General features: G+C 47.7%; 1 protein-coding gene across 1 annotated transcript in view; it reads right to left on the bottom strand.

Moving 5' to 3' along the window:
• Positions 1 to 8,252: 8,252 nt before the first annotated feature.
• LOC144175954 (cytochrome P450 4V2-like) overlaps positions 8,253 to 20,073 on the bottom strand; it is a 107,496-nt gene continuing 95,675 nt past the window's right edge. The window contains exons 10-11 of the mRNA XM_077705023.1: positions 9,086 to 9,259; positions 8,253 to 8,537 (exon numbers count right to left, since the gene is read on the bottom strand). Coding sequence (XP_077561149.1) covers positions 8,362 to 8,537; positions 9,086 to 9,259 — 350 coding nt within the window. The 3' untranslated portion in view covers positions 8,253 to 8,361. The remainder of the gene's footprint in view (positions 8,538 to 9,085; positions 9,260 to 20,073) is intronic.

Raw genomic sequence — 20,073 nt, 5'->3', positions numbered from 1 at the left:
TCTTCTTCAGCTCCCTCAGAACCTGCCCCGCCACAGACGTCACCACGTCATGTGGAGAGCCAGAGCTATGCAGGCGCGCTTCTTGTGCATGGATGCTATCCTACATCCTGTGGGGGCACGATCTTAGTGCATTTGTGAGGCACATCTTCACTATTGCCCTTTTCACCAGCTTGGAGTGACCCGATGAGAAAGGAAGTAGTGGCGTGTTACTGCGGGGCTCATACTGCCAGCAAACGTGGTTCTGAAAAATTGCAGTCGCAGGTCAAGGAACCTCAAAACGTTATTCTCGGGTACTTCATGCGTCAACGTCAACGGGTGAAAGCATTTCTGGAACACACCTAACACTTCCGGCACCTGCTCGCCACTGGTTGCACCCAAGCAGTCTATGAACACTAAAAAATCATCTACATATCGAACAACCTTGAGAACACCCATATCCCCCAATTCACTGGCCACTTTTCGTCCCAGGCATGCCAATTACAGGTCGCTGAGAACCGGGGCTATACGAGAGCCTATACACACCATTAGTTTGTAGGTACACATTGCCATCCCACTTCGCAAACGTAGAAACTAAATACATAGACAACAGGCTAAGAAAACCTTTGGCTGACACTCCTACTTCATTTTGAAATGCTACCACTCTATAGTTATCAATTCCTTCTTCAACACAGGTCATCAACCCTTCATGTGGCAAGGAGTAATATAGGTCCTTAATGTCTATTGAGAAGGCCGAAACGCCTGTGGTGCTGCCAGTTGCTAGGAAAGTATTACATCTTCAGAGTTCCTGATCAAGAAAGCGTCGTCTAACATCAACTGTCCTAGCCCTTTTTGAAGGTACATGGACAAACACTTCTGCCAAGTTCCATGTTCCGAAATGATTACCCTAAGCGGACAATCAAGTTTGTGCGGTTTGGCCGCGAAAAACAACTCAAGGGAGCACGAGGCACTCTCTTCAATGTTGTGTGCTAGAACCGTTAAGTTTAAATCAGTACAAATTGTTTTTGCGGCCGATTTTACCTTGTTCAGTGAAACGTTATCGTGACGGTTGAAGGCTCCGGTGACAGCCTCAATGGCTTTTCGCTTGAAGCTTTCTTCCGGGAACACCATGAACCCTCCTTCCTTGTCTGCAGGCAGCAAACATAGGTTCTCCTCCTTGAAGAATCGTTCTACACGCTTGAGAGGCAAACCGCTGGTCCTGGATTGAGCCTTTCGTAGAACGTCAACACCAGCCGACACACACTGGTCTGATTGGGGATCCGGAGCGCGCTTGGAGACCTGTCTCACCAAGGACAATAGTTCAGGCGGCGACAACCTCGGTTCGACGGCGAACTTGGGTCCCAAGTTGAGCGTTTCGCACACATCGGTAGGCAATTGAAGACCACCTTCCGTACGGACGAAGTTCCCTTGCTCCTTCCTTCGGTGTCGCCTGTTCGCCTTCAGCTGAGTTAAGGCCGGTTTCCAAAGGGATTCCACCGTGATATCTACGAGGCCGCATAGTTCACGCCACTTTTTCTTCCGTGCGTGTGGTGGCCCAACCTGGGTCTGAACTTGAGCATAGAGTGCATCCTGGTAACGTCGCGCCTGTCTATTCCATTCTGCTGCCATAATTTTGCAAATCCTGACACCATGTCCCCGAGATGGAGCGAAGCCACCAAAGAGGCCTTGTACTTCCGGAGGCAAGATGTGCACCCTAAGGCAGTACGACAAAACACGTGCCCTGAAGAGCGCGACGGCGATGAGGGTTACTAACATGGTTGGATTTAGGGTTACACACTGAAAAGAGCCCGATGTACTAGAAACGTAGTTAAGCAAAGTGCAGTATTGGGCGAGTTGGTTATCCATCATTACTAAACAGCGCAACAAAAACACCGACTATAGCTGAGGTACACAGGACGACCGCTGACTTCCAACTGATCTTTTATTGAAAAAAACACATATTTATACCCCACACACCTACACACACGTGCCATAAATGCACACAACAAAACAAGCAATTCTTCACAGCCGTGCTATGACGCGCCACACACGCTCTAAAAATTTTCATTAGAACACACGCACTTGAAATGATAAAAAGCCCTCTCAAGCCATGACACACTTGTTGCGCCCCTAAATTACTTTCTATGTAGCGTTCCTTTCCCCTTGTAAAAAATCAAGTTCCTTGGCTGACAGAGCAACCAAAGGTATGCTGACGCAATTTTCCCCCAACCTAGCAATTTTCGCTGCCTCCACTATCTCCCTTGTCATCTGGTCACTATGGCGCTGAATGACTTCGCATTTTTCGAACATGGGAATGCACTTTCCGGTGGTGCCTTTGCAATCTCGGCAGTGAATGCCTAACTGCCCTTTGACACTTGTTCGTACGTTGTTGCTATGCTCCCGGAGCCTTGTATTAAGACACCTTCCCGTCTGGCCCACGTACTTTTTTCCGCATGGCAAAAGGATCTCATAGATTACCGACTTTGCGCATGGGACGAACTTCGTTTTGTGCTCAATGGAGCACTTGTGGGAATCCTTTCTCGGGAGGTACGTCTTTTTGCAAAGGGCCCCCAGTTTGCGAGGGGCGGAAAAAACCACTTGTACGTCAGCGGCATTCCCTGTTTTTTTTTCAGCCTATGGGCTATATTATGTATCTATGGAATTACTGCAACCTTCCTTTTTTCTTTTTCCTTTTCTCCCACAACCGTGGCCTCGCCCTCGCTCCGGCGGCGGTTCTTCTTCAGCTCCCTCAGAACCTGCCCCGCCACAGACGTCACCACGTCATGTGGAGAGCCAGAGCTATGCAGGCGCGCTTCTTGTGCATGGATGCTATCCTACATCCTGTGGGGGCACGATCTTCTTAGTGCATTAGTAAGGCACATCTTCACTATCGCCCTTTTCACCAGCTTGGAGTGACCCGTTGAGAAAGGAAGTAGTAACTTGTTACTGCGGGGCTCATATTGCCAGCAAACGTGGTTCTCAAAAAATTGCAGTCGCAGGTCAAGGAACCTCAAAACGTAATTCTCGGGTACTTCATGCGTCAACGTCAACGGGTGAAAGCATTTCTGGAACACACCTAACACTTCTGGCACCTGCTCGCCACTGGTTGCACCCAAGCAGTCTATGAACACTAAAAAATCATCTACATATCGAACAACCTTGAGAACACCCATATCCCCCAATTCACTGGCCAATTTTCGTGCAAGGCATGCCAATTACAGGTCGCTGAGAACCGGGGCTATACGAGAGCCTATACACACCATTAGTTTGTAGGTACACATTGCCATCCCACTTCGCAAACGTAGAAACTAAATACATAGACAACAGGCTAAGAAAACCTCTGGCTGACACTCCTACTTCATTTTGAAATGGTACCACTCCATAGTTATCAATTCCTTCTTCAACACAGGTTATCAACCCTTCATGTGGCAAGGAGTAATATAGGTCCTTAATGTCTATTGAGAAGGCCGAAACGCCTGTGGTGCTGCCAGTTGCTAGGAAAGTAATTACATCTTCAGAGTTCCTGATCAATAAAGCGTCGTCTAACATCAACAGCCCTAGCCCTTTTTGAAGGTACATGGACAAACACTTCTGCCAAGTTCCATGTTCCGAAATGATTACCCTAAGCAGACAATCAAGTTTGTGCGGTTTGGCCGCGAAAAACAACTCAAGGCAGCACGAGGCACTCTCTTCAATGTTGTGCGCTAGAACCGTTAAGTTTAAATCAGTACAAATTGTTTTTGCGGCCGATTTTACCTTGTTCAGTGAAACGTTACCGTGACGGTTGAAGGCTCCGGTGACAGCCTCAATGGCTTTTCGCTTAATGCTTTCTTCCAGGAACACCATGAACCCTCCTTCCTTGTCTGCAGGCAGCAAACATAGGTTCTCCTCCTTGAAGAATCGTTCTACACGCTTGAGAGGCAAACCGCTGGTCCTGGATTGAGCCCTTCGTAGGACGTCAACACCAGCCGACACACACTGGTCTGATTGGGGATCCGGAGCGCGCTTGGAGACCTGTCTCACCAAGGACAATAGTTCAGGCGGCGACAACCTCGGTTCGACGGCGAACTTGGGTCCCAAGTTGAGCGTTTCGCACACATCGGTAGGCAATTGAAGACCACCTTCCGTACGGACGAAGTTCCCTTGCTCCTTCCTTCGGTGTCGCCTGTTCGCCTTCAGCTGAGTTAAGGCCGGTTTCCAAAGGGATTCCACCGTGATATCTACGAGGCCGCATAGTTCACGCCACTTTTTCTTCCGTGCGTGTGGTGGCCCAACCTGGGTCTGAACTTGAGCATAGAGTGCATCCTGGTAAAGTCGCGCCTGTCTATTCCATTCTGCTGCCATAATTTTGCAAATCCTGACACCATGTCCCCAAGATGGAGCGAAGCCACCAAAGAGGCCTTGTACTTCCGGAGGCAAGATGTGCACCCTAAGGCAGTACGACAAAACACGTGCCCTGAAGAGCGCGACGGCGATGAGGGTTACTAACATGGTTGGATTTAGGGTTACACACTGAAAAGAGCCCGATGTACTAGAAACGTAGTTAAGCAAAGTGCAGTATTGGGCGAGTTGGTTATCCATCATTACTAAACAGCGCAACAAAAACACCGACTATAGCTGAGGTACACAGGACGACCGCTGACTTCCAACTGATCTTTTATTGAAAAAAACACATATTTATACCCCACACACCTACACACACGTGCCATAAATGCACACAACAAAACAAGCAATTCTTCACAGCCGTGCTATGACGCGCCACACACGCTCTAAAAATTTTCATTAGAACACACGCACTTGAAATGATAAAAAGCCCTCTCAAGCCATGACACACTTGTTGCGCCCCTAAATTACTTTCTATGTAGCGTTCCTTTCCCCTTGTAAAAAATCAAGTTCCTTGGCTGACAGAGCAACCAAAGGTATGCTGACGCAATTTTCCCCCAACCTAGCAATTTTCGCTGCCTCCACTATCTCCCTTGTCATCTGGTCACTATGGCGCTGAATGACTTCGCATTTTTCGAACATGGGAATGCACTTTCCGGTGGTGCCTTTGCAATCTCGGCAGTGAATGCCTAACTGCCCTTTGACACTTGTTCGTACGTTGTTGCTATGCTCCCGGAGCCTTGTATTAAGACACCTTCCCGTCTGGCCCACGTACTTTTTTCCGCATGGCAAAGGGATCTCATAGATTACCGACTTTGCGCATGGGACGAACTTCGTTTTGTGCTCAATGGAGCACTTGTGGGAATCCTTTCTCGGGAGGTACGTCTTTTTGCAAAGGGCCCCCAGTTTGCGAGGGGCGGAAAAAACCACTTGTACGTCAGCGGCATTCCCTGTTTTTTTTTCAGCCTATGGGCTATATTATGTATCTATGGAATTACTGCAACCTTCCTTTTTTCTTTTTCCTTTTCTCCCACAACCGTGGCCTCGCCCTCGCTCCGGCGGCGGTTCTTCTTCAGCTCCCTCAGAACCTGCCCCGCCACAGACGTCACCACGTCATGTGGAGAGCCAGAGCTATGCAGGCGCGCTTCTTGTGCATGGATGCTATCCTACATCCTGTGGGGGCACGATCTTCTTAGTGCATTAGTAAGGCACATCTTCACTATCGCCCTTTTCACCAGCTTGGAGTGACCCGTTGAGAAAGGAAGTAGTAACTTGTTACTGCGGGGCTCATATTGCCAGCAAACGTGGTTCTCAAAAAATTGCAGTCGCAGGTCAAGGAACCTCAAAACGTAATTCTCGGGTACTTCATGCGTCAACGTCAACGGGTGAAAGCATTTCTGGAACACACCTAACACTTCTGGCACCTGCTCGCCACTGGTTGCACCCAAGCAGTCTATGAACACTAAAAAATCATCTACATATCGAACAACCTTGAGAACACCCATATCCCCCAATTCACTGGCCAATTTTCGTGCAAGGCATGCCAATTACAGGTCGCTGAGAACCGGGGCTATACGAGAGCCTATACACACCATTAGTTTGTAGGTACACATTGCCATCCCACTTCGCAAACGTAGAAACTAAATACATAGACAACAGGCTAAGAAAACCTCTGGCTGACACTCCTACTTCATTTTGAAATGGTACCACTCCATAGTTATCAATTCCTTCTTCAACACAGGTCATCAACCCTTCATGTGGCAAGGAGTAATATAGGTCCTTAATGTCTATTGAGAAGGCCGAAACGCCTGTGGTGCTGCCAGTTGCTAGGAAAGTAATTACATCTTCAGAGTTCCTGATCAAGAAAGCGTCGTCTAACATCAACTGCCCTAGCCCTTTTTGAAGGTACATGGACAAACACTTCTGCCAAGTTCCATGTTCCGAAATGATCACCCTAAGCGGAAAATCAAGTTTGTGCGGTTTGGCCGCGAAAAACAACTCAAGGGAGCACGAGGCACTCTCTTCAATGTTGTGCGCTAGAACCGTTAAGTTTAAATCAGTACAAATTGTTTTTGCGGCCGATTTTACCTTGTTCAGTGAAACGTTATCGTGACGGTTGAAGGCTCCGGTGACAGCCTCAATGGCTTTTCGCTTGAAGCTTTCTTCCGGGAACACCATGAACCCTCCTTCCTTGTCTGCAGGCAGCAAACATAGGTTCTCCTCCTTGAAGAATCGTTCTACACGCTTGAGAGGCAAACCGCTGGTCCTGGATTGAGCCTTTTGTAGGACGTCAACACCAGCCGACACACACTGGTCTCATTGGGGATCCGGAGCGCGCTTGGAGACCTGTCTCACCAAGGACAATAGTTCAGGCGGCGACAACCTCGGTTCGACGGCGAACTTGGGTCCCAAGTTGAGCGTTTCGTACACATCGGTAGGCAATTGAAGACCACCTTCCGTACGGACGAAGTTCCCTTGCTCCTTCCTTCGGTGTCGCCTGTTCGCCTTCAGCTGAGTTAAGGCCGGTTTCCAAAGGGATTCCACCGTGATATCTACGAGGCCGCATAGTTCACGCCACTTTTTCTTCCGTGCGTGTGGTGGCCCAACCTGGGTCTGAACTTGAGCATAGAGTGCATCCTGGTAAAGTCGCGCCTGTCTATTTGATTCTGCTGCCATAATTTTGCAAATCCTGACACCATGCCCCCGAGATGGAGCGAAGCCACCAAAGAGGCCTTGTACTTCCGGAGGCAAGATGTGCACCCTAAGGCAGTACGACAAAACACGTGCCCTGAAGAGCGCGACGGCGATGAGGGTTACTAACATGGTTGGATTTAGGGTTACACACTGGAAAGAGCCCGATGTACTAGAAACGTAGTTAAGCAAAGTGCAGTATTGGGCGAGTTGGTTATCCATCATTACTAAACAGCGCAACAAAAACACCGACTATAGCTGAGGTACACAGGACGACCGCTGACTTCCAACTGATCTTTTATTGAAAAAAACACATATTTATACCCCACACACCTACACACACGTGCCATAAATGCACACAACAAAACAAGCAATTCATCACAGCCGTGCTATGACGCGCCACACACGCTCTAAAAATTTTCATTAGAACACACGCACTTGAAATGATAAAAAGCCCTCTCAAGCCATGACACACTTGTTGCGCCCCTAAATTACTTTCTATGTAGCGTTCCTTTCCCCTTGTAAAAAATCAAGTTCCTTGGCTGACAGAGCAACCAAAGGTATGCTGACGCAATTTTCCCCCAACCTAGCAATTTTCGCTGCCTCCACTATCTCCCTTGTCATCTGGGGGCCGGCCAGATAAGAAGCAACAGGTTGCGGCTGGGTGACGAATCTTGACATTAGACCAGGACATCTTTACCATTTGGTCCACGTGGATCCATGTCAACATAACCCTCATGGGTCTCCAGGTGGTATAGAAGTTGCACAGGTCGGCGCCAAGCATGTTGTTTCACAACATGCTTGGCGAATACCAAGCATGTTGTTTCACAAAATGGAAACCAGAACTCGTTTAAATGCGAATCTTGGTCGTCGTCCAATCACGTAGCAGCCTTACCTGACGTCACTGCGATTAGTCGGTGCAGCCGCCGCAAACTGCGCGTGGTAGTTTTTCTTCCTTCGGGATTTATAAAATAAACACCGCCTTATCAACCGGATAAACGATGAAAAGTGGGTTTATTTGAGCCAGTCTGCGCAGTGGAAGCAAGAACGGGAACTTGACAAATTAACATCAGTGCCCCTTTCACAGAACTTTTTGCACCATGTTACCACCATCTTATTGTGCTTTGCGCTAATATTTCGGAAGTCATAGTAAGTCTAGTAGCGCACTTTTTGTCAGACATTTACAGTAAAAGGGCTCCAAAAAGAAGTGAAAAACAATCGTTTATTCAGTATCAGGTAAATACATGCGAAATGACGAAAAAGTAGGTCTCGATTCTTCATTCAACTTGCGTGATCTCAGGTTTTATGATCTCAACTGGCGGAAGGATGGCTTCTCGGAGTCAGCTTAATTTCAAGGCCTTGGATAGGCTTCATAATGATGTCGGTGGTCAGTGCAAGCTCGTTCATTGGGATTTTAGATGTGATTTCGAAGCGCCGTAAAATGTGGGCAATCAGAATCTTGGCTTCCATGATTGAGAACTTTTGACCTGAAAGAATGGACAAGAACAGTGAAAAATTGTCCCCAAATAAAGAACGAAGACGTCTCCGCCGACCTGGCTCAGTGTCATATATGGCTTGCTATACTCAACGCTGTGTGCTTGAGAACTACTGCAAGCTCCGTCTTCGTTCGTGCTAGATAACGTACTAGAATGCCGTACCGTATTTCTCACATCCGGAAGTGGCATCCAGGTCCAGTTGTTTATCTAAAGAGGAACTAGCCTACATTTTAAAGATAACAACTTTCTCATATGCATTCAACGTTTCCTCAACAAACAAAAAATTCGAAATATTTGCAACCAGAACTTGCCGCTAAAGTGCGGTAGAAAGCCACGCACTTTTTAGACTCCAAGTGAGCATGGCGAAGTAGGGTGGCTATCTATGCTGCGCATTTAAGCGCTTGCAACGCTTCTCAAAACCGCGGCCTAAAGTAGCCAGCTGTGCTTTTTTCCGTTTATTACAGGTTAGCCATTGACGTTGCTTCTATATCTACGTGTTAGCGCGGCCAAGCTAACGAGAGCGCTGAGCAGCCGCTTACCTAGACAGTTTCTAGGACCGCCAGAGAAAGGGGCGAAAGTGTAGCTGTGGATCTTTTTCGTCTCCATAAATCTGTCGGGTTTGAAAGCATCAGGGTCTTCGAAGAACCTCGGGTGTCTCTGGAGAAAGTAGAGTGCCACGAAGCCTACGGTGCCCCGGGGAATGGTGTGCTTCCCTACAAAAAATAAAGGAAAGTCATTTCGCAAGTATTTCGACAAGCACCTATTATTGAATCATCACCATTGATGCCTTGGTCAACTTTCTTTGTCCTAAATTGTCTTCAATGAATTCTACAAAATATTACGTTCTTACAGTCCCCTTATTTCGTACGTGTGAGGCATATTCGATTCGTCATTTTATCAATTCAGGCTCCTACGTTTCCAGGTAAATGTACGAACTCGGATAGAAGGGCCCGACATTTGTCCATTCAGGTACAAATACGCTACGGAAGATATTTTCAAGAACATAGCTTTGGATGCACCAAGACGGCGCTGTTGTGGGAGTTATACGAAAAACATTTTACTGGTTTAAAAGTTCTCAAAGCAAAAGTGCACGAGGTTTTTAGATACCTTCCGACTAAAGACACGTACTTGTGCTTTTGGATTGACACTGAGGTGGCAACCAGGACAGCCTTCCAGATAACTAAAGTTCCCAAAAGGAGTACAATCTGCTTGCATGATAGCACAGCACTTGTTATTCAGGCTAAAAATGTCATACGGTGTGGGAACGGTTAACGGCACCAAGACAATTTTGGGCCTGCATTTTTTTAACGGCGAAAAATCAAATGTGGTGACACGGCATTGGTGAAGGTCGGATTGATTGATTGATTGTAGGGTTTAACGCGCCGACGCAACGCAGGCGATGAGGCGCGCCGTAGTGGAGGGATCCGGATTAATTTTGACCGCCTGGGGATCTTTAACGTGCGCCGAAATCTCGTACACACGGGCGTTTTTGCTTTTCGCCTCCATCGGAAAAGCGGCCGCCGCGGCCGGGAATCGAACCCGCGACCTCGTGCTCAGCAGCGCAACGCCTTAGCCACTGAGCCACCGCGGCGGGTGGTGAAGGTCGGCCAATGAAATACGGTCCAACTAGCATCACAGGGTAGGGTTAACGCACCAGGAGTTTTCTCCACAGCGTAGGCTTGCAAAAACTGCTAGCATCAGCATGAAAACATATAACAGACTACCTGAATGCCGCAAAAAAAAAAAAAAGATTTGTCTTATTTTCGATTTCGCTGCAATGGTTCGCCTTAATGTAAGCCCAGTCACAGACTGTATGCGGGTGAACGCGGCAGCCATTATGCCTATTTACTGCCTGCGCACTTTACGCGAGGGCCAGGTACAAACGTCAAAGATTTTAGAGCGAAAGCCTGATATGTCTTATTGGAAGGACGACATCGAATATCTCAGGTGCGGGCACGCATGATGCAAGCCTCTAGTGAACTAAGAAAGGATAGAAGAGAACCAAAGTTGCCAACGTGAATCACAGATGATCATTGACTAGCAAAGTTAAGAATAAGTTCAAATACCCTCCGCCTATCGACAACAATGGTCGAAATGCGAATCTTTCTTGCATGCGAAAATGAAATGGCGAGGTGCAATGTCAAACCGGCAGCAACCAAAGTCACAGCGTGAACGATCAAAGGGCAAAACGGCTGAGAATTCCGACCATGGGAAGTTTTTTTTTTCTGTTTAAGCATTCTCACGAAAGTGCACTCGCACTGCGAAAAGTTGGCGTTCCTGCAGTGCATTTTTGTTGACGCTAGCATGACTAAAACCAAGAAAGTTGTTCTTTAATAATCAATTATGGATTTCTATTATTAATTACTAAAAAAGGGATGAAAGCATAGTAAATTGAAGAAGGGTGAATTAAAAGAATTAAAATACAGTAAGGCGCACTAGGATAGGCGTTAGGGCAGTTGCATTCATGCTCAGCTTCTTCTGTCTCGCCCTTTCTGAATAACGAAAAGAAAGGGCGGGAAGGTCAGTAAGCTCGTCCCAGGGGCTTGACGATGCACTTTAATAAGCATCTCCATCGAAGGAAAAAGCATTATTCGTTTTTAAGCCTCTCAACGAAGACAGAAAATAACACTGCACAGAATAATCACAGGGCAACGCAATCAAACGAAAAAGAACTTAGTAGACATAGTCCCCATTATGTACAATCTACAATTCTAGAAAAAGAATTCAACAGAGTTCAACGGAATTCAACTGCTCACAATTATATCACATTCAGAATAGTGTTTTGTGTGCGAACGGATCTCTCTGTTCAAATGCCGGGAGTTTCGCGGTCGGTCGGTATACACATTTTCTTAGCCGTGTTTCCTCTCCTTTCCGCGGGGTTTTGAGTTCTGTTCCTGTTTTATGAAGGAGTAGTGATGCAGTGGTGCATACTTCCGATTTCATTATTCATTTTTTACATTTGTAGGTATTCCTATCTCTGTATTTTTTTATTTTAATAATTCGGAATCGGCCCCTGTTTTATCATTGATAGCTCGTGTTCCGTGAATCGGTCGTTGATACAACGGCCAGAAAAACAAAACAGGGTCGTATTTTCCACATCATTGTTTCGCCTGCGAAGACAAGCCATGTCAGCCGCTGTTTAATGAAACAAAGTGCTGAGCTGAAGCCGGGAAGAAGTCGCCCGCGAGCTCATAGAAGCGCTTTATTCCTAAAAACCATTGATATTCTGTGAGCGAGCCTTCTGTTACATTGTACGGAACTGAGTTCCTGTTTTCAATAAGGCTACTTGTGAGCCTGCGCCCATTCTGTCCCCTTTGTTGTGGTCTTGTCTGTGATGCGCAGGATTTAACACCAAAGTGTTTTATTCTGGGATACACGAAGATTTCACTGACGTCACGAAAATGACGCCCGTACAACGAAGCAAGTGGCCTGTAAAGGGTGCACCCCTGCAGACAGGGTGTTTTTGCGGGGAATAACATTTAGTACTAAAAAGTACGTTATAGGTTTGTCCGTTTTCGGGTTTTATATTTTAACACGAAGGCGTTTTATGCCGGGATACACCAAGATTTTACTGACACCAGTACACCTTGGCCGAAGCGACCCGCCAGCAGAACATCGCTCGCCAAGCAAAGCCACAAGACAACCGCCGACCCGAAAATTATGCTCAGCTGCAGATTTCGCTGCACATTTCACTTTCGTGTTTTACCGATTCCTACGACAGAGGAATCAATCACAGTTTTTTCTACTCTGGAAAAGTCTTTGAAATGTTTCAAACATAAAAAATGGAGAAAAACGTGCTTGCCGAGCGGGACCCGAGCTCATGACCTCAGGAATACCTGTCTGGTGCGATAACAACTACGTTAGCGCTGAAGCTGTGCTCTCCTCCTCTTTCTTGTGTATTTATGTTAACGTAAGTCTTTCCTACGCTTTCTGGTAGTAGCCAGCGACACTCCGACTGCTCCGCTACCTGTGCAGGGCTACCTGTCAAGGAAAAGGTCCTTCTTCAAAAAGATCTTTTTGAAATCTTTGAAATATAGAAAGTGCAGGAAAACAACCTTCGCAATACCGGTATGATGCCACACTGACTAGGCTACCGCGAAGGCTGCGTTCCTCTGTGCTTTCCTTGGTATTTATATGAAATCAGTGGTTTTATATACTTTCATCCACTGTATATACCCCGACCTGGAGTAGCAAGCGCGACAATTAGTGGGGCTGACCTCTTCAGCTTTCATTGAAGGTCTCTCTTTCTCTCTCGCTTATTCTCTCTCTCTCTCTCTCTCTCTCTCTCTCTGGTTTTGCAAATGGGCATGGTAGCTAGCCAGGGCCACTCCTAGAATACAGAATGAAAGGGACCGTTTTTTAACTGCAGAACACTTTAGGAGCTCGACTTGTCGTCGTAGCTCGAATCCCGGGTGAACCGTCGTCATGGCGTCTAACACAAGCTTCGGAAAACAAGCAGTTTATATACCGTATTTACCCGATTCTAACGCGCCCCCGATACTAACGCGCACCCGATTTTCCTGGCAAAAAAAACGAAAAAACTTGCACTTCCGATTGTGACGCGCACGGGACTTTGTGACCGAGACAAACGAATGGGAGAGAAACGGGCGATTTATTTCCCGAAGTAATCTCACTCATCTCACTCCTCGTCGCTCTTCGCTGACCACATCTCGGCCTCGGTGCCTTCAAGCGCGTTCGTGATTCCACACTTCTGAACGAACGTTCAACCATGGTCTATGGGATCGGGGCCCACGCCTCGCACGCCCATTCCAAGAGCTTCTCCAGAGGTGCACGCATCAGCCGACCGGTCGTTTTGAACGCGTGGGACCCGCTGCAGTCATTGCTGTTATCAAGCGCGCAAGTGAAACGATTTGACGATTTGTGTGAACTCCGATAGAAAAACCTAGGCGCCTAGGCTTGCTGCGTCCGAAAAATCGTTGCTAAAAGCTTTGGCGCCATCTTGAGATGCCGATGGCGATGGGTGGGACGAAATTTCCGCTGTTTCGGTAGTTTCGGTTTTGTATCCGATTCTAACTCGCATGCTATTTTTCGGCCTATTTTTTCGGAGAAAACGTGGGCGTTAGAATCGGGTAAATACGGTAGTCATAACCGCTCGAAACCCGTGAACCGCTAGCGCTTGTCATACTTCTCCCCGTTGTTGAGCGCAAAGAAAACTGCAGGTACAATTGAGGCAAAATACATGTAATTAGCCGGCAGCCACTGTGTTCATTTAGTTAGGCAGGCTCGTTGGTTTGCCATCTCACTTCCATCATTTTATTTACCTGGGCGGAACGCCAATCCAAACCAAGTGCAACCAGGTTCGCATCTTGGGAATTCCATTGGACAGCCACAACAGTGCCAGGCGTTGGATCACACAACTTTGACGCAAATGGAAACCAATGCTGCATTTGATCTCCAGGATGCCTAACATGGTGGAGGTAGTCAGGCTGCTTGCCTCGCTCTCGCTTGAGCAGTTGCCCTTGGTCTAATTCCGTATGACGCCCCTGCATATGACCTCCGTCCAGCTCACATGAAGCAACAACCAATTCTTCATCGTGCGTCTCTGCGCACGCTCAGGCCTCCCACGGCGCACTCGGATCTGCGCTTTAGAGAAAGCTGCTCAACCGCCTCCCCTGCTTATAATGCGCTGCTCGTAATGCAGCGTGGGAGAGCCTTCAGTCTACACCTCCCTTGATTGCACCTGATCCAGGTCTACATCCGCGCCTCCAACTGGATCATGCTAAACATTCTCGCAGAAAGCGGCTCGCTGAGAAGACTCCGCAGGGCTACCTGCATGGTGTCCCGACCCTACCCCGTTCCGCTGAAGTCTTTGTTAACAAGACAATCGCTAATGCTGCACTTACACCCTCCACACTGCAGAAATGGTTGCACTTGGACCCTTTAGCATCTCCGTACTGTCCCCATTGCCAGCAAAGTGTTTTTTTTTTTTACAGACCTCAAGCACCTCACTTGGAACTGTGCAGCTTTCGCGTGTTTTCGCGATTCTTCGCTCAGTCCTCTGCCCCGCCAACTCGTCCCCTGATGAACCCCCGTACGAACACCCAAATTTTCTGCATGCTCTAGGTGTGTTTCCCATTAAGATTGGCCTGACAAGGGTAGTGTGAGATGGGGTCTACACTCCCCCTCCCAAATAAATCACTGATCATCTATATCCAACGAGTCATCTCTAACGATTGAGTGATCACCTCCCCCTCTCCTGCCTTCTTCCCCTTACCCAACTACGGCCATGTGGCCTCCCCATCTTAATAAATGTCAGTCAATTTAATTTTTACGATAGTTAGCGGGAGGAAGTGGCAGTGCAAAAAAAATATCGCGCGTTCCAAACTGCACAGCAACGTGCCGGAACGTGCGGAACGAAAAGCAAGCACAAAAATACAAAACTCCCGCTCGCGCTATTTCAGGCAGGGGGCGCGCAAGCTCTGCGAAGGCGGCAAATTTTAAATTCGTTGGATGAACCTCCGTTCAATTTATCAGGAGAGGAGCGAGACAGGGCGGAGAAGAACGTGATGGATTGTAGCTGTGGCGGATAACGGCGCCACAGCCAATTATGGGGAATCACTGATCTGCACTTCCGACAGCTTTCCCGTTTAGTGGAACGGCTTTAATTTTTTTCATCTCTGTATCGTGAATCGAGAGTCTGTGACGTGTCGGGAGCAGTAAACCAGCTGTGAAACCTCGTATGGCACCTATGGTACCAAGAGTGCCAGCGCCGAGGCCCTCGCTATGTGTGCAGCGTATCTGTATATATTCTATATGGTTACGTGGCGCAGGACATGAACGATTAGATGTGGACGATCTATTTTACACTATATACATGGCGACTATAGGAGAGCTCGCACAGGCTGCACTCCCGCCACTCCCTCGTCGTCGTCTAATGTGGGACACTGGGCATTGTCCACCTGTTCAATTACATCACCCCCCGGTCTGAGACGACCGTCCCGGTCGAGCTCGGTCACCGTGAGTCGGCTGGTGCGGTGAGGATGAGGTGCGATGCGCGTAAACAGTTGTAAACAGTGAAGTCCTTTCTGCCGCGAATGACGATGCTGGTTTCCGATGACGACTGGCCCCTGAACATCGACGCCCACAAGGCCCGTGACAATACTATAGATTAATTTTGTGATTAGGGCAGGCGGCCTGGCGCTTTCGGGGTGGTTCCTGTTTATAAGGGTTGAATTGAGTTTGTCTAGATCAGGGGTCGACAACGGTTTTGAGACGGACGGCCGAGTTCCATGAAGTCGACACGGTGGGGGCCAGATGGCAAATAAAGGGTGGGACTGGGCTGTCCTCCGCAGGCAAAGAGAACGAATCTGGCGGACTGACAATATTATACAAACCTGGAAGATAGGGGACAAGTGCCAACTGGAAGGGATCTTTCTTTCAAAACTGCCATTTCAGCCTTCAGAAAGGAAATGAAAATGGGTGCGTCTGTGTGTGTGTGTGGGGGGGGGGGGGCGGAGGTGTTCTGAGGTCGTGCCGGAGGCCGCATAGTACTTCCTCGAGAGCCGCAGCTTGCCGGCCCCTGTTGTAGATACTTTACGCTGTCAGTGTCATCACTGCATGCTATTTAAAGTCTTGTAGCTTGTCCTACAAGGATCCTTGGTTTACAATGTCGCGGGTGATGGCTTTTGTAATCTAGATACTGCTGCCTGTCCGTTGGTTTTTAAAAAGTGTGGCTTTAAGTTTACAGTTGTCTAGAATGAAGGTATCGACGAAGTTCACTTGTTTTTCAGGATGCTGACATACGAATGTACTAATGGGAAGCGGAGAATTGAGATGCAATAGAAACGTTTTTAGACGCGCGCGTCCGCGCACCCAAATAATGAAGATGTCGTCTGTGTAACGGAGTTAAACGTGAGGTTTTTGCGGAAAAGAGCTTCACATGGTGGCTTCAAGTTGCCCCGTGAAAATATGGGCATTTGTCGGCACGAAAGGAGTACCCATGCTCGTTCTAGAACTTGCACATCTGGCGCATGTTTGCGCAGGTTTCCTGATAATGTTTTGGAATACCTTCGATCCCTTCGACGAGAGGGATGTTTGTGAACAGGGCAGCAACGTCAAGGGGGTGTCTCGGAGGGTGTCGCTGGGTAGGCACCCACCCTTATTTTTCTCTTCTGTTATCTGGAGGAAGTGATGATGATGACGTTTGTTTTCTGGCGCAAGGGCAACGAAGGCCAAAGAGCGCCAACACAATGGTTGTGCCGTTTCTGGTGTAGCATTTTAAGTAAAATAGAAATGTGATAGGTTACGGCGGGGTGCATAGAGCCCCTAATTTAAAACAAAAACTCTGTAGTGAGCCAGAATAAAAAGTAAGGAATGAATGTTCAATCAAAGCTACCCCCAATGAGGGGCTTTGTGATTATGTGTGGTACGAAGTGCCTTTTAAAAATCCAATGCCTCCAAGGTAAGCAAAGACATGTTTACTTGGAATGAAGGGTTGATCGCCTAAAAACAATGACGGATGAAGTGGAATAATGTGAGTGTACAGTTCCCGGAAATGCTTCTTTCTCGCACTGTGGCAGTGCGGACATTCAACGAGAGCATGTATTACTGACAGAGGATGTCCACAACTGTTGTATCGTGGCGGCGGGATACGTAGTCTGCACTTCTAAACTACTGTTGTTCCGTGATGTTTTTTTTCTGTGTAGTGGCTGCCAATTTGGGATTTTATAGTGTGGAGTTTGTTTTCGGTCTGTGTGCCCCAGTGTTGCTCCCAGCGTTTTCTTAGTGCTTTGCGAATGAGCGGTTTTATGTCAAGATAGGACAGCTCAGGAGCATCGATTTCACAACGCAGTGCTGCTGCAGCGGCGCTCTGGTCAGCGAGTTCATTGCCAGGAATTCCGCAGTGTCCAGGCACCCAGCACACAATTCTGGTCTGTTTTAAAGAATACGCTGACATTATTTCTGTAATGACCTTGTTCAATACCACATTTATACTTTTTTCGCCTAAGCGCAACGCTGTTACAAAATTTAAGGAGTCTGTGAATATAATGGATTGTTGAGTTTTCGTTTGTGTTATGTGTTCCAGAGTTAATAAATAGCATGTGCATCTGCCGTAAATATACTTGTGTTCCTGTTTAGCGTTCTTGTGCTGGAAAAGTGGGGACCATGTGCCGCACATGCCACTGCAGTGGAAGATTTTGAGGCATCCGTATAAAAAGCAGGGTATAGGTACTTGTATTGTAAGTGTAGAAAGTGTTGCAAAATCAGTTCCTTGGGTGCGTGTCTTTTGTCCATTTCCTTGAAAGACACGTCACAGATCACAGGGAACAGATTCTAAGGTGCACTAAACTCGGTGGTGTTTGTTTTGTAGGTGTCGGTCAGGTTGACAGCAACGTCCTCTGCCTCTGCTCTCACTCGGAGAGAAAAAGGCAGAGGGAGTGATGAATGGCTCAAGAACAACCTTTCAGATGATGTGTTTTGAATAATAACATTGAACGGATGATTTCTCATCGACGGCGCTCTCACGCAGTACAAAAGCGCCAGTATGTGCGTTGGTGCTCTAAGCACCACTGGTTAGTTTCAACATACAGGCTTTCTATAGGGCTTGTCCGGAAAGCCCCAGATGCAAGGCGGAGCCGTAAATGCAACACTGGGTCGAGCATTTTTAGAGCTGCTTTGGGAGCAGAACCATACACCACGCTGCCGTAGTCTGCGCGATCGGACTAAACTATTGAAAAGACGGAGCAAGCATGTCTTATCTGCACCATATGGTAGGTTTGACAGTGTTTTAATAATGTTCATAGTTTTAGTGCATTTAATTTTGAGTTGTTTAATGTGGGGGATAAATGTGAGCCTTTTGTCCAGCAGAATGCCCAGAAACGTGTGTTCATTTTTCAGTAGTTCATGATCAGTAGTTGAAGATACCGTTAACAATTTTGCGCAGATCAGGCACATATTCAGGGCCCCGAACTAAACGCAGGAGTACATCTACTACGTATTGTATGATTTTATGAGTTTTTTCAACGCATTCATGTTCTACGAACAAAAATAAATGAAATAGTAAGCGAAAACAAATGGGGCCTCAGGCGCGAGATTCAGTTCCCGTATTTTGTGAGGGGCATCAGTAATAAAGCTTCACACTATCAGTGTCGTTCCCTGTGTCACATTGACGCTTGCGGAAACTACGTTATCTACCTCCGTCCGCCCGTGCTGCAGCCTGCACACTGACGACGATACGAATAAAGCGGCCGCCTATCTTCAAGGATACGGCTCCCTACATGCCAGGGAGTGGCTGCGGCCGATTTTATCTCGCCGTCAGCTGGTCATGTCTTGTTACGTGAGGCATTTCTGGGCAGATGGGCTCCCTTTGAGTGTATAGGATTCGTAAATTAAAAACGAACAAGCATCCGGAAGATTTTACGATGTCTAGCGTAAAACTATGTTCTTGTTTACGCGTGCTGTTATACTCTCAATAAACGCTGTTTTGTTTGAGTGAGAAATGAAACAAGCGCCAAATAATAGTAATAATAATAATAATTTTATTTGCACAATAAGACGGTTTTCTAGAGGAGGAAAAGGCGAAGCAGAAAGGTGCAAGTTTTCGATTGATGCGTGCTCCTTTAATCACTGAAACACGCAATGCAAAATTTTTGAAGATAAGATAATGCCCCCGTATGAATTTCGGTTGAAGATTTGTGACACATTTCCGATGCTCAATGGATCAACGATGTTACATTTATTTTACGTCTCCTTGTACTTCCACCCGTATATGGCCCATGTATATGCCTGCACAGAGGAGGAGTCGCTGGAGTAAAATTCATTCATGCGAGCCTTAGGTGCTGATGTCTGGGCACCAGCCTCGTTGGGGGTTAAATATATTTTGTCCTTCCATGTGCGCCTTCGCTAATGACGGGAAACGGGCGCTTCCGTTCGCCCTCTGCATTTCATGAAATGCCGGTGGTTTTGGCCAGAAATCTGTCTGTCTATAGAAACCGGGGGGGGGGGGGGGAAATCCGACTGCCACCTGCTAGTGGTACCCCCTGCCAGCTGGCTGGGCAAAGGCGGTTTCGGCTGCCTAGCTTTGGTCAGTTGCCAACGGCAGCAGTGGGTGGGTGCCAGGTCTCACTCGGGGATGCAAAACCCCAAGGGAGTGGCAGCGACTCCCTGGAACTGTATGGGCCAGTTTCTTGCCCCAGAGCCGATGCTGGACGCGGAGGCAGGCCCGGACAGCCTGGGTGGCTACCGAGGTTGGCTCCGGGAACTTGGCTTAAAAGCGGTGAAAAAGGATCTCTTATTAAGGGTCCGCCGCAGTCACCCCACGCGGGCACGACTGCTCGCTGCCGACACAAAGGCTCCTGGACAACAGGATCCAGGGCATTCGATAGGTGCTCGTGATGGCCAATGTCTCCGGCCTTTAGTAGCGACCAGTCTAGGAGGCGCGCACTTGCTAGGACCGAGGAAAGAGGGATTAGCTCACTTCTTAGGGAAGCTTCTCGTCCTCAGTATCGGGAGTAGGGCTGGTCGTACTCTATAAGGATTACTCCTTTCACCTGATGACTGCTGCCCG

Source organism: Haemaphysalis longicornis, unplaced genomic scaffold (genome assembly GCF_048455015.1).
Source record: "Haemaphysalis longicornis isolate Haplotype H1 unplaced genomic scaffold, Haemaphysalis longicornis Haplotype H1 scaffold_3, whole genome shotgun sequence".
In the NCBI taxonomy this organism is placed as follows: Eukaryota; Metazoa; Arthropoda; class Arachnida; order Ixodida; family Ixodidae; genus Haemaphysalis; species Haemaphysalis longicornis.
Note: the sequence above shows the minus strand (reverse complement) of the source record. Positions and strands in the feature narration are given on the sequence as shown.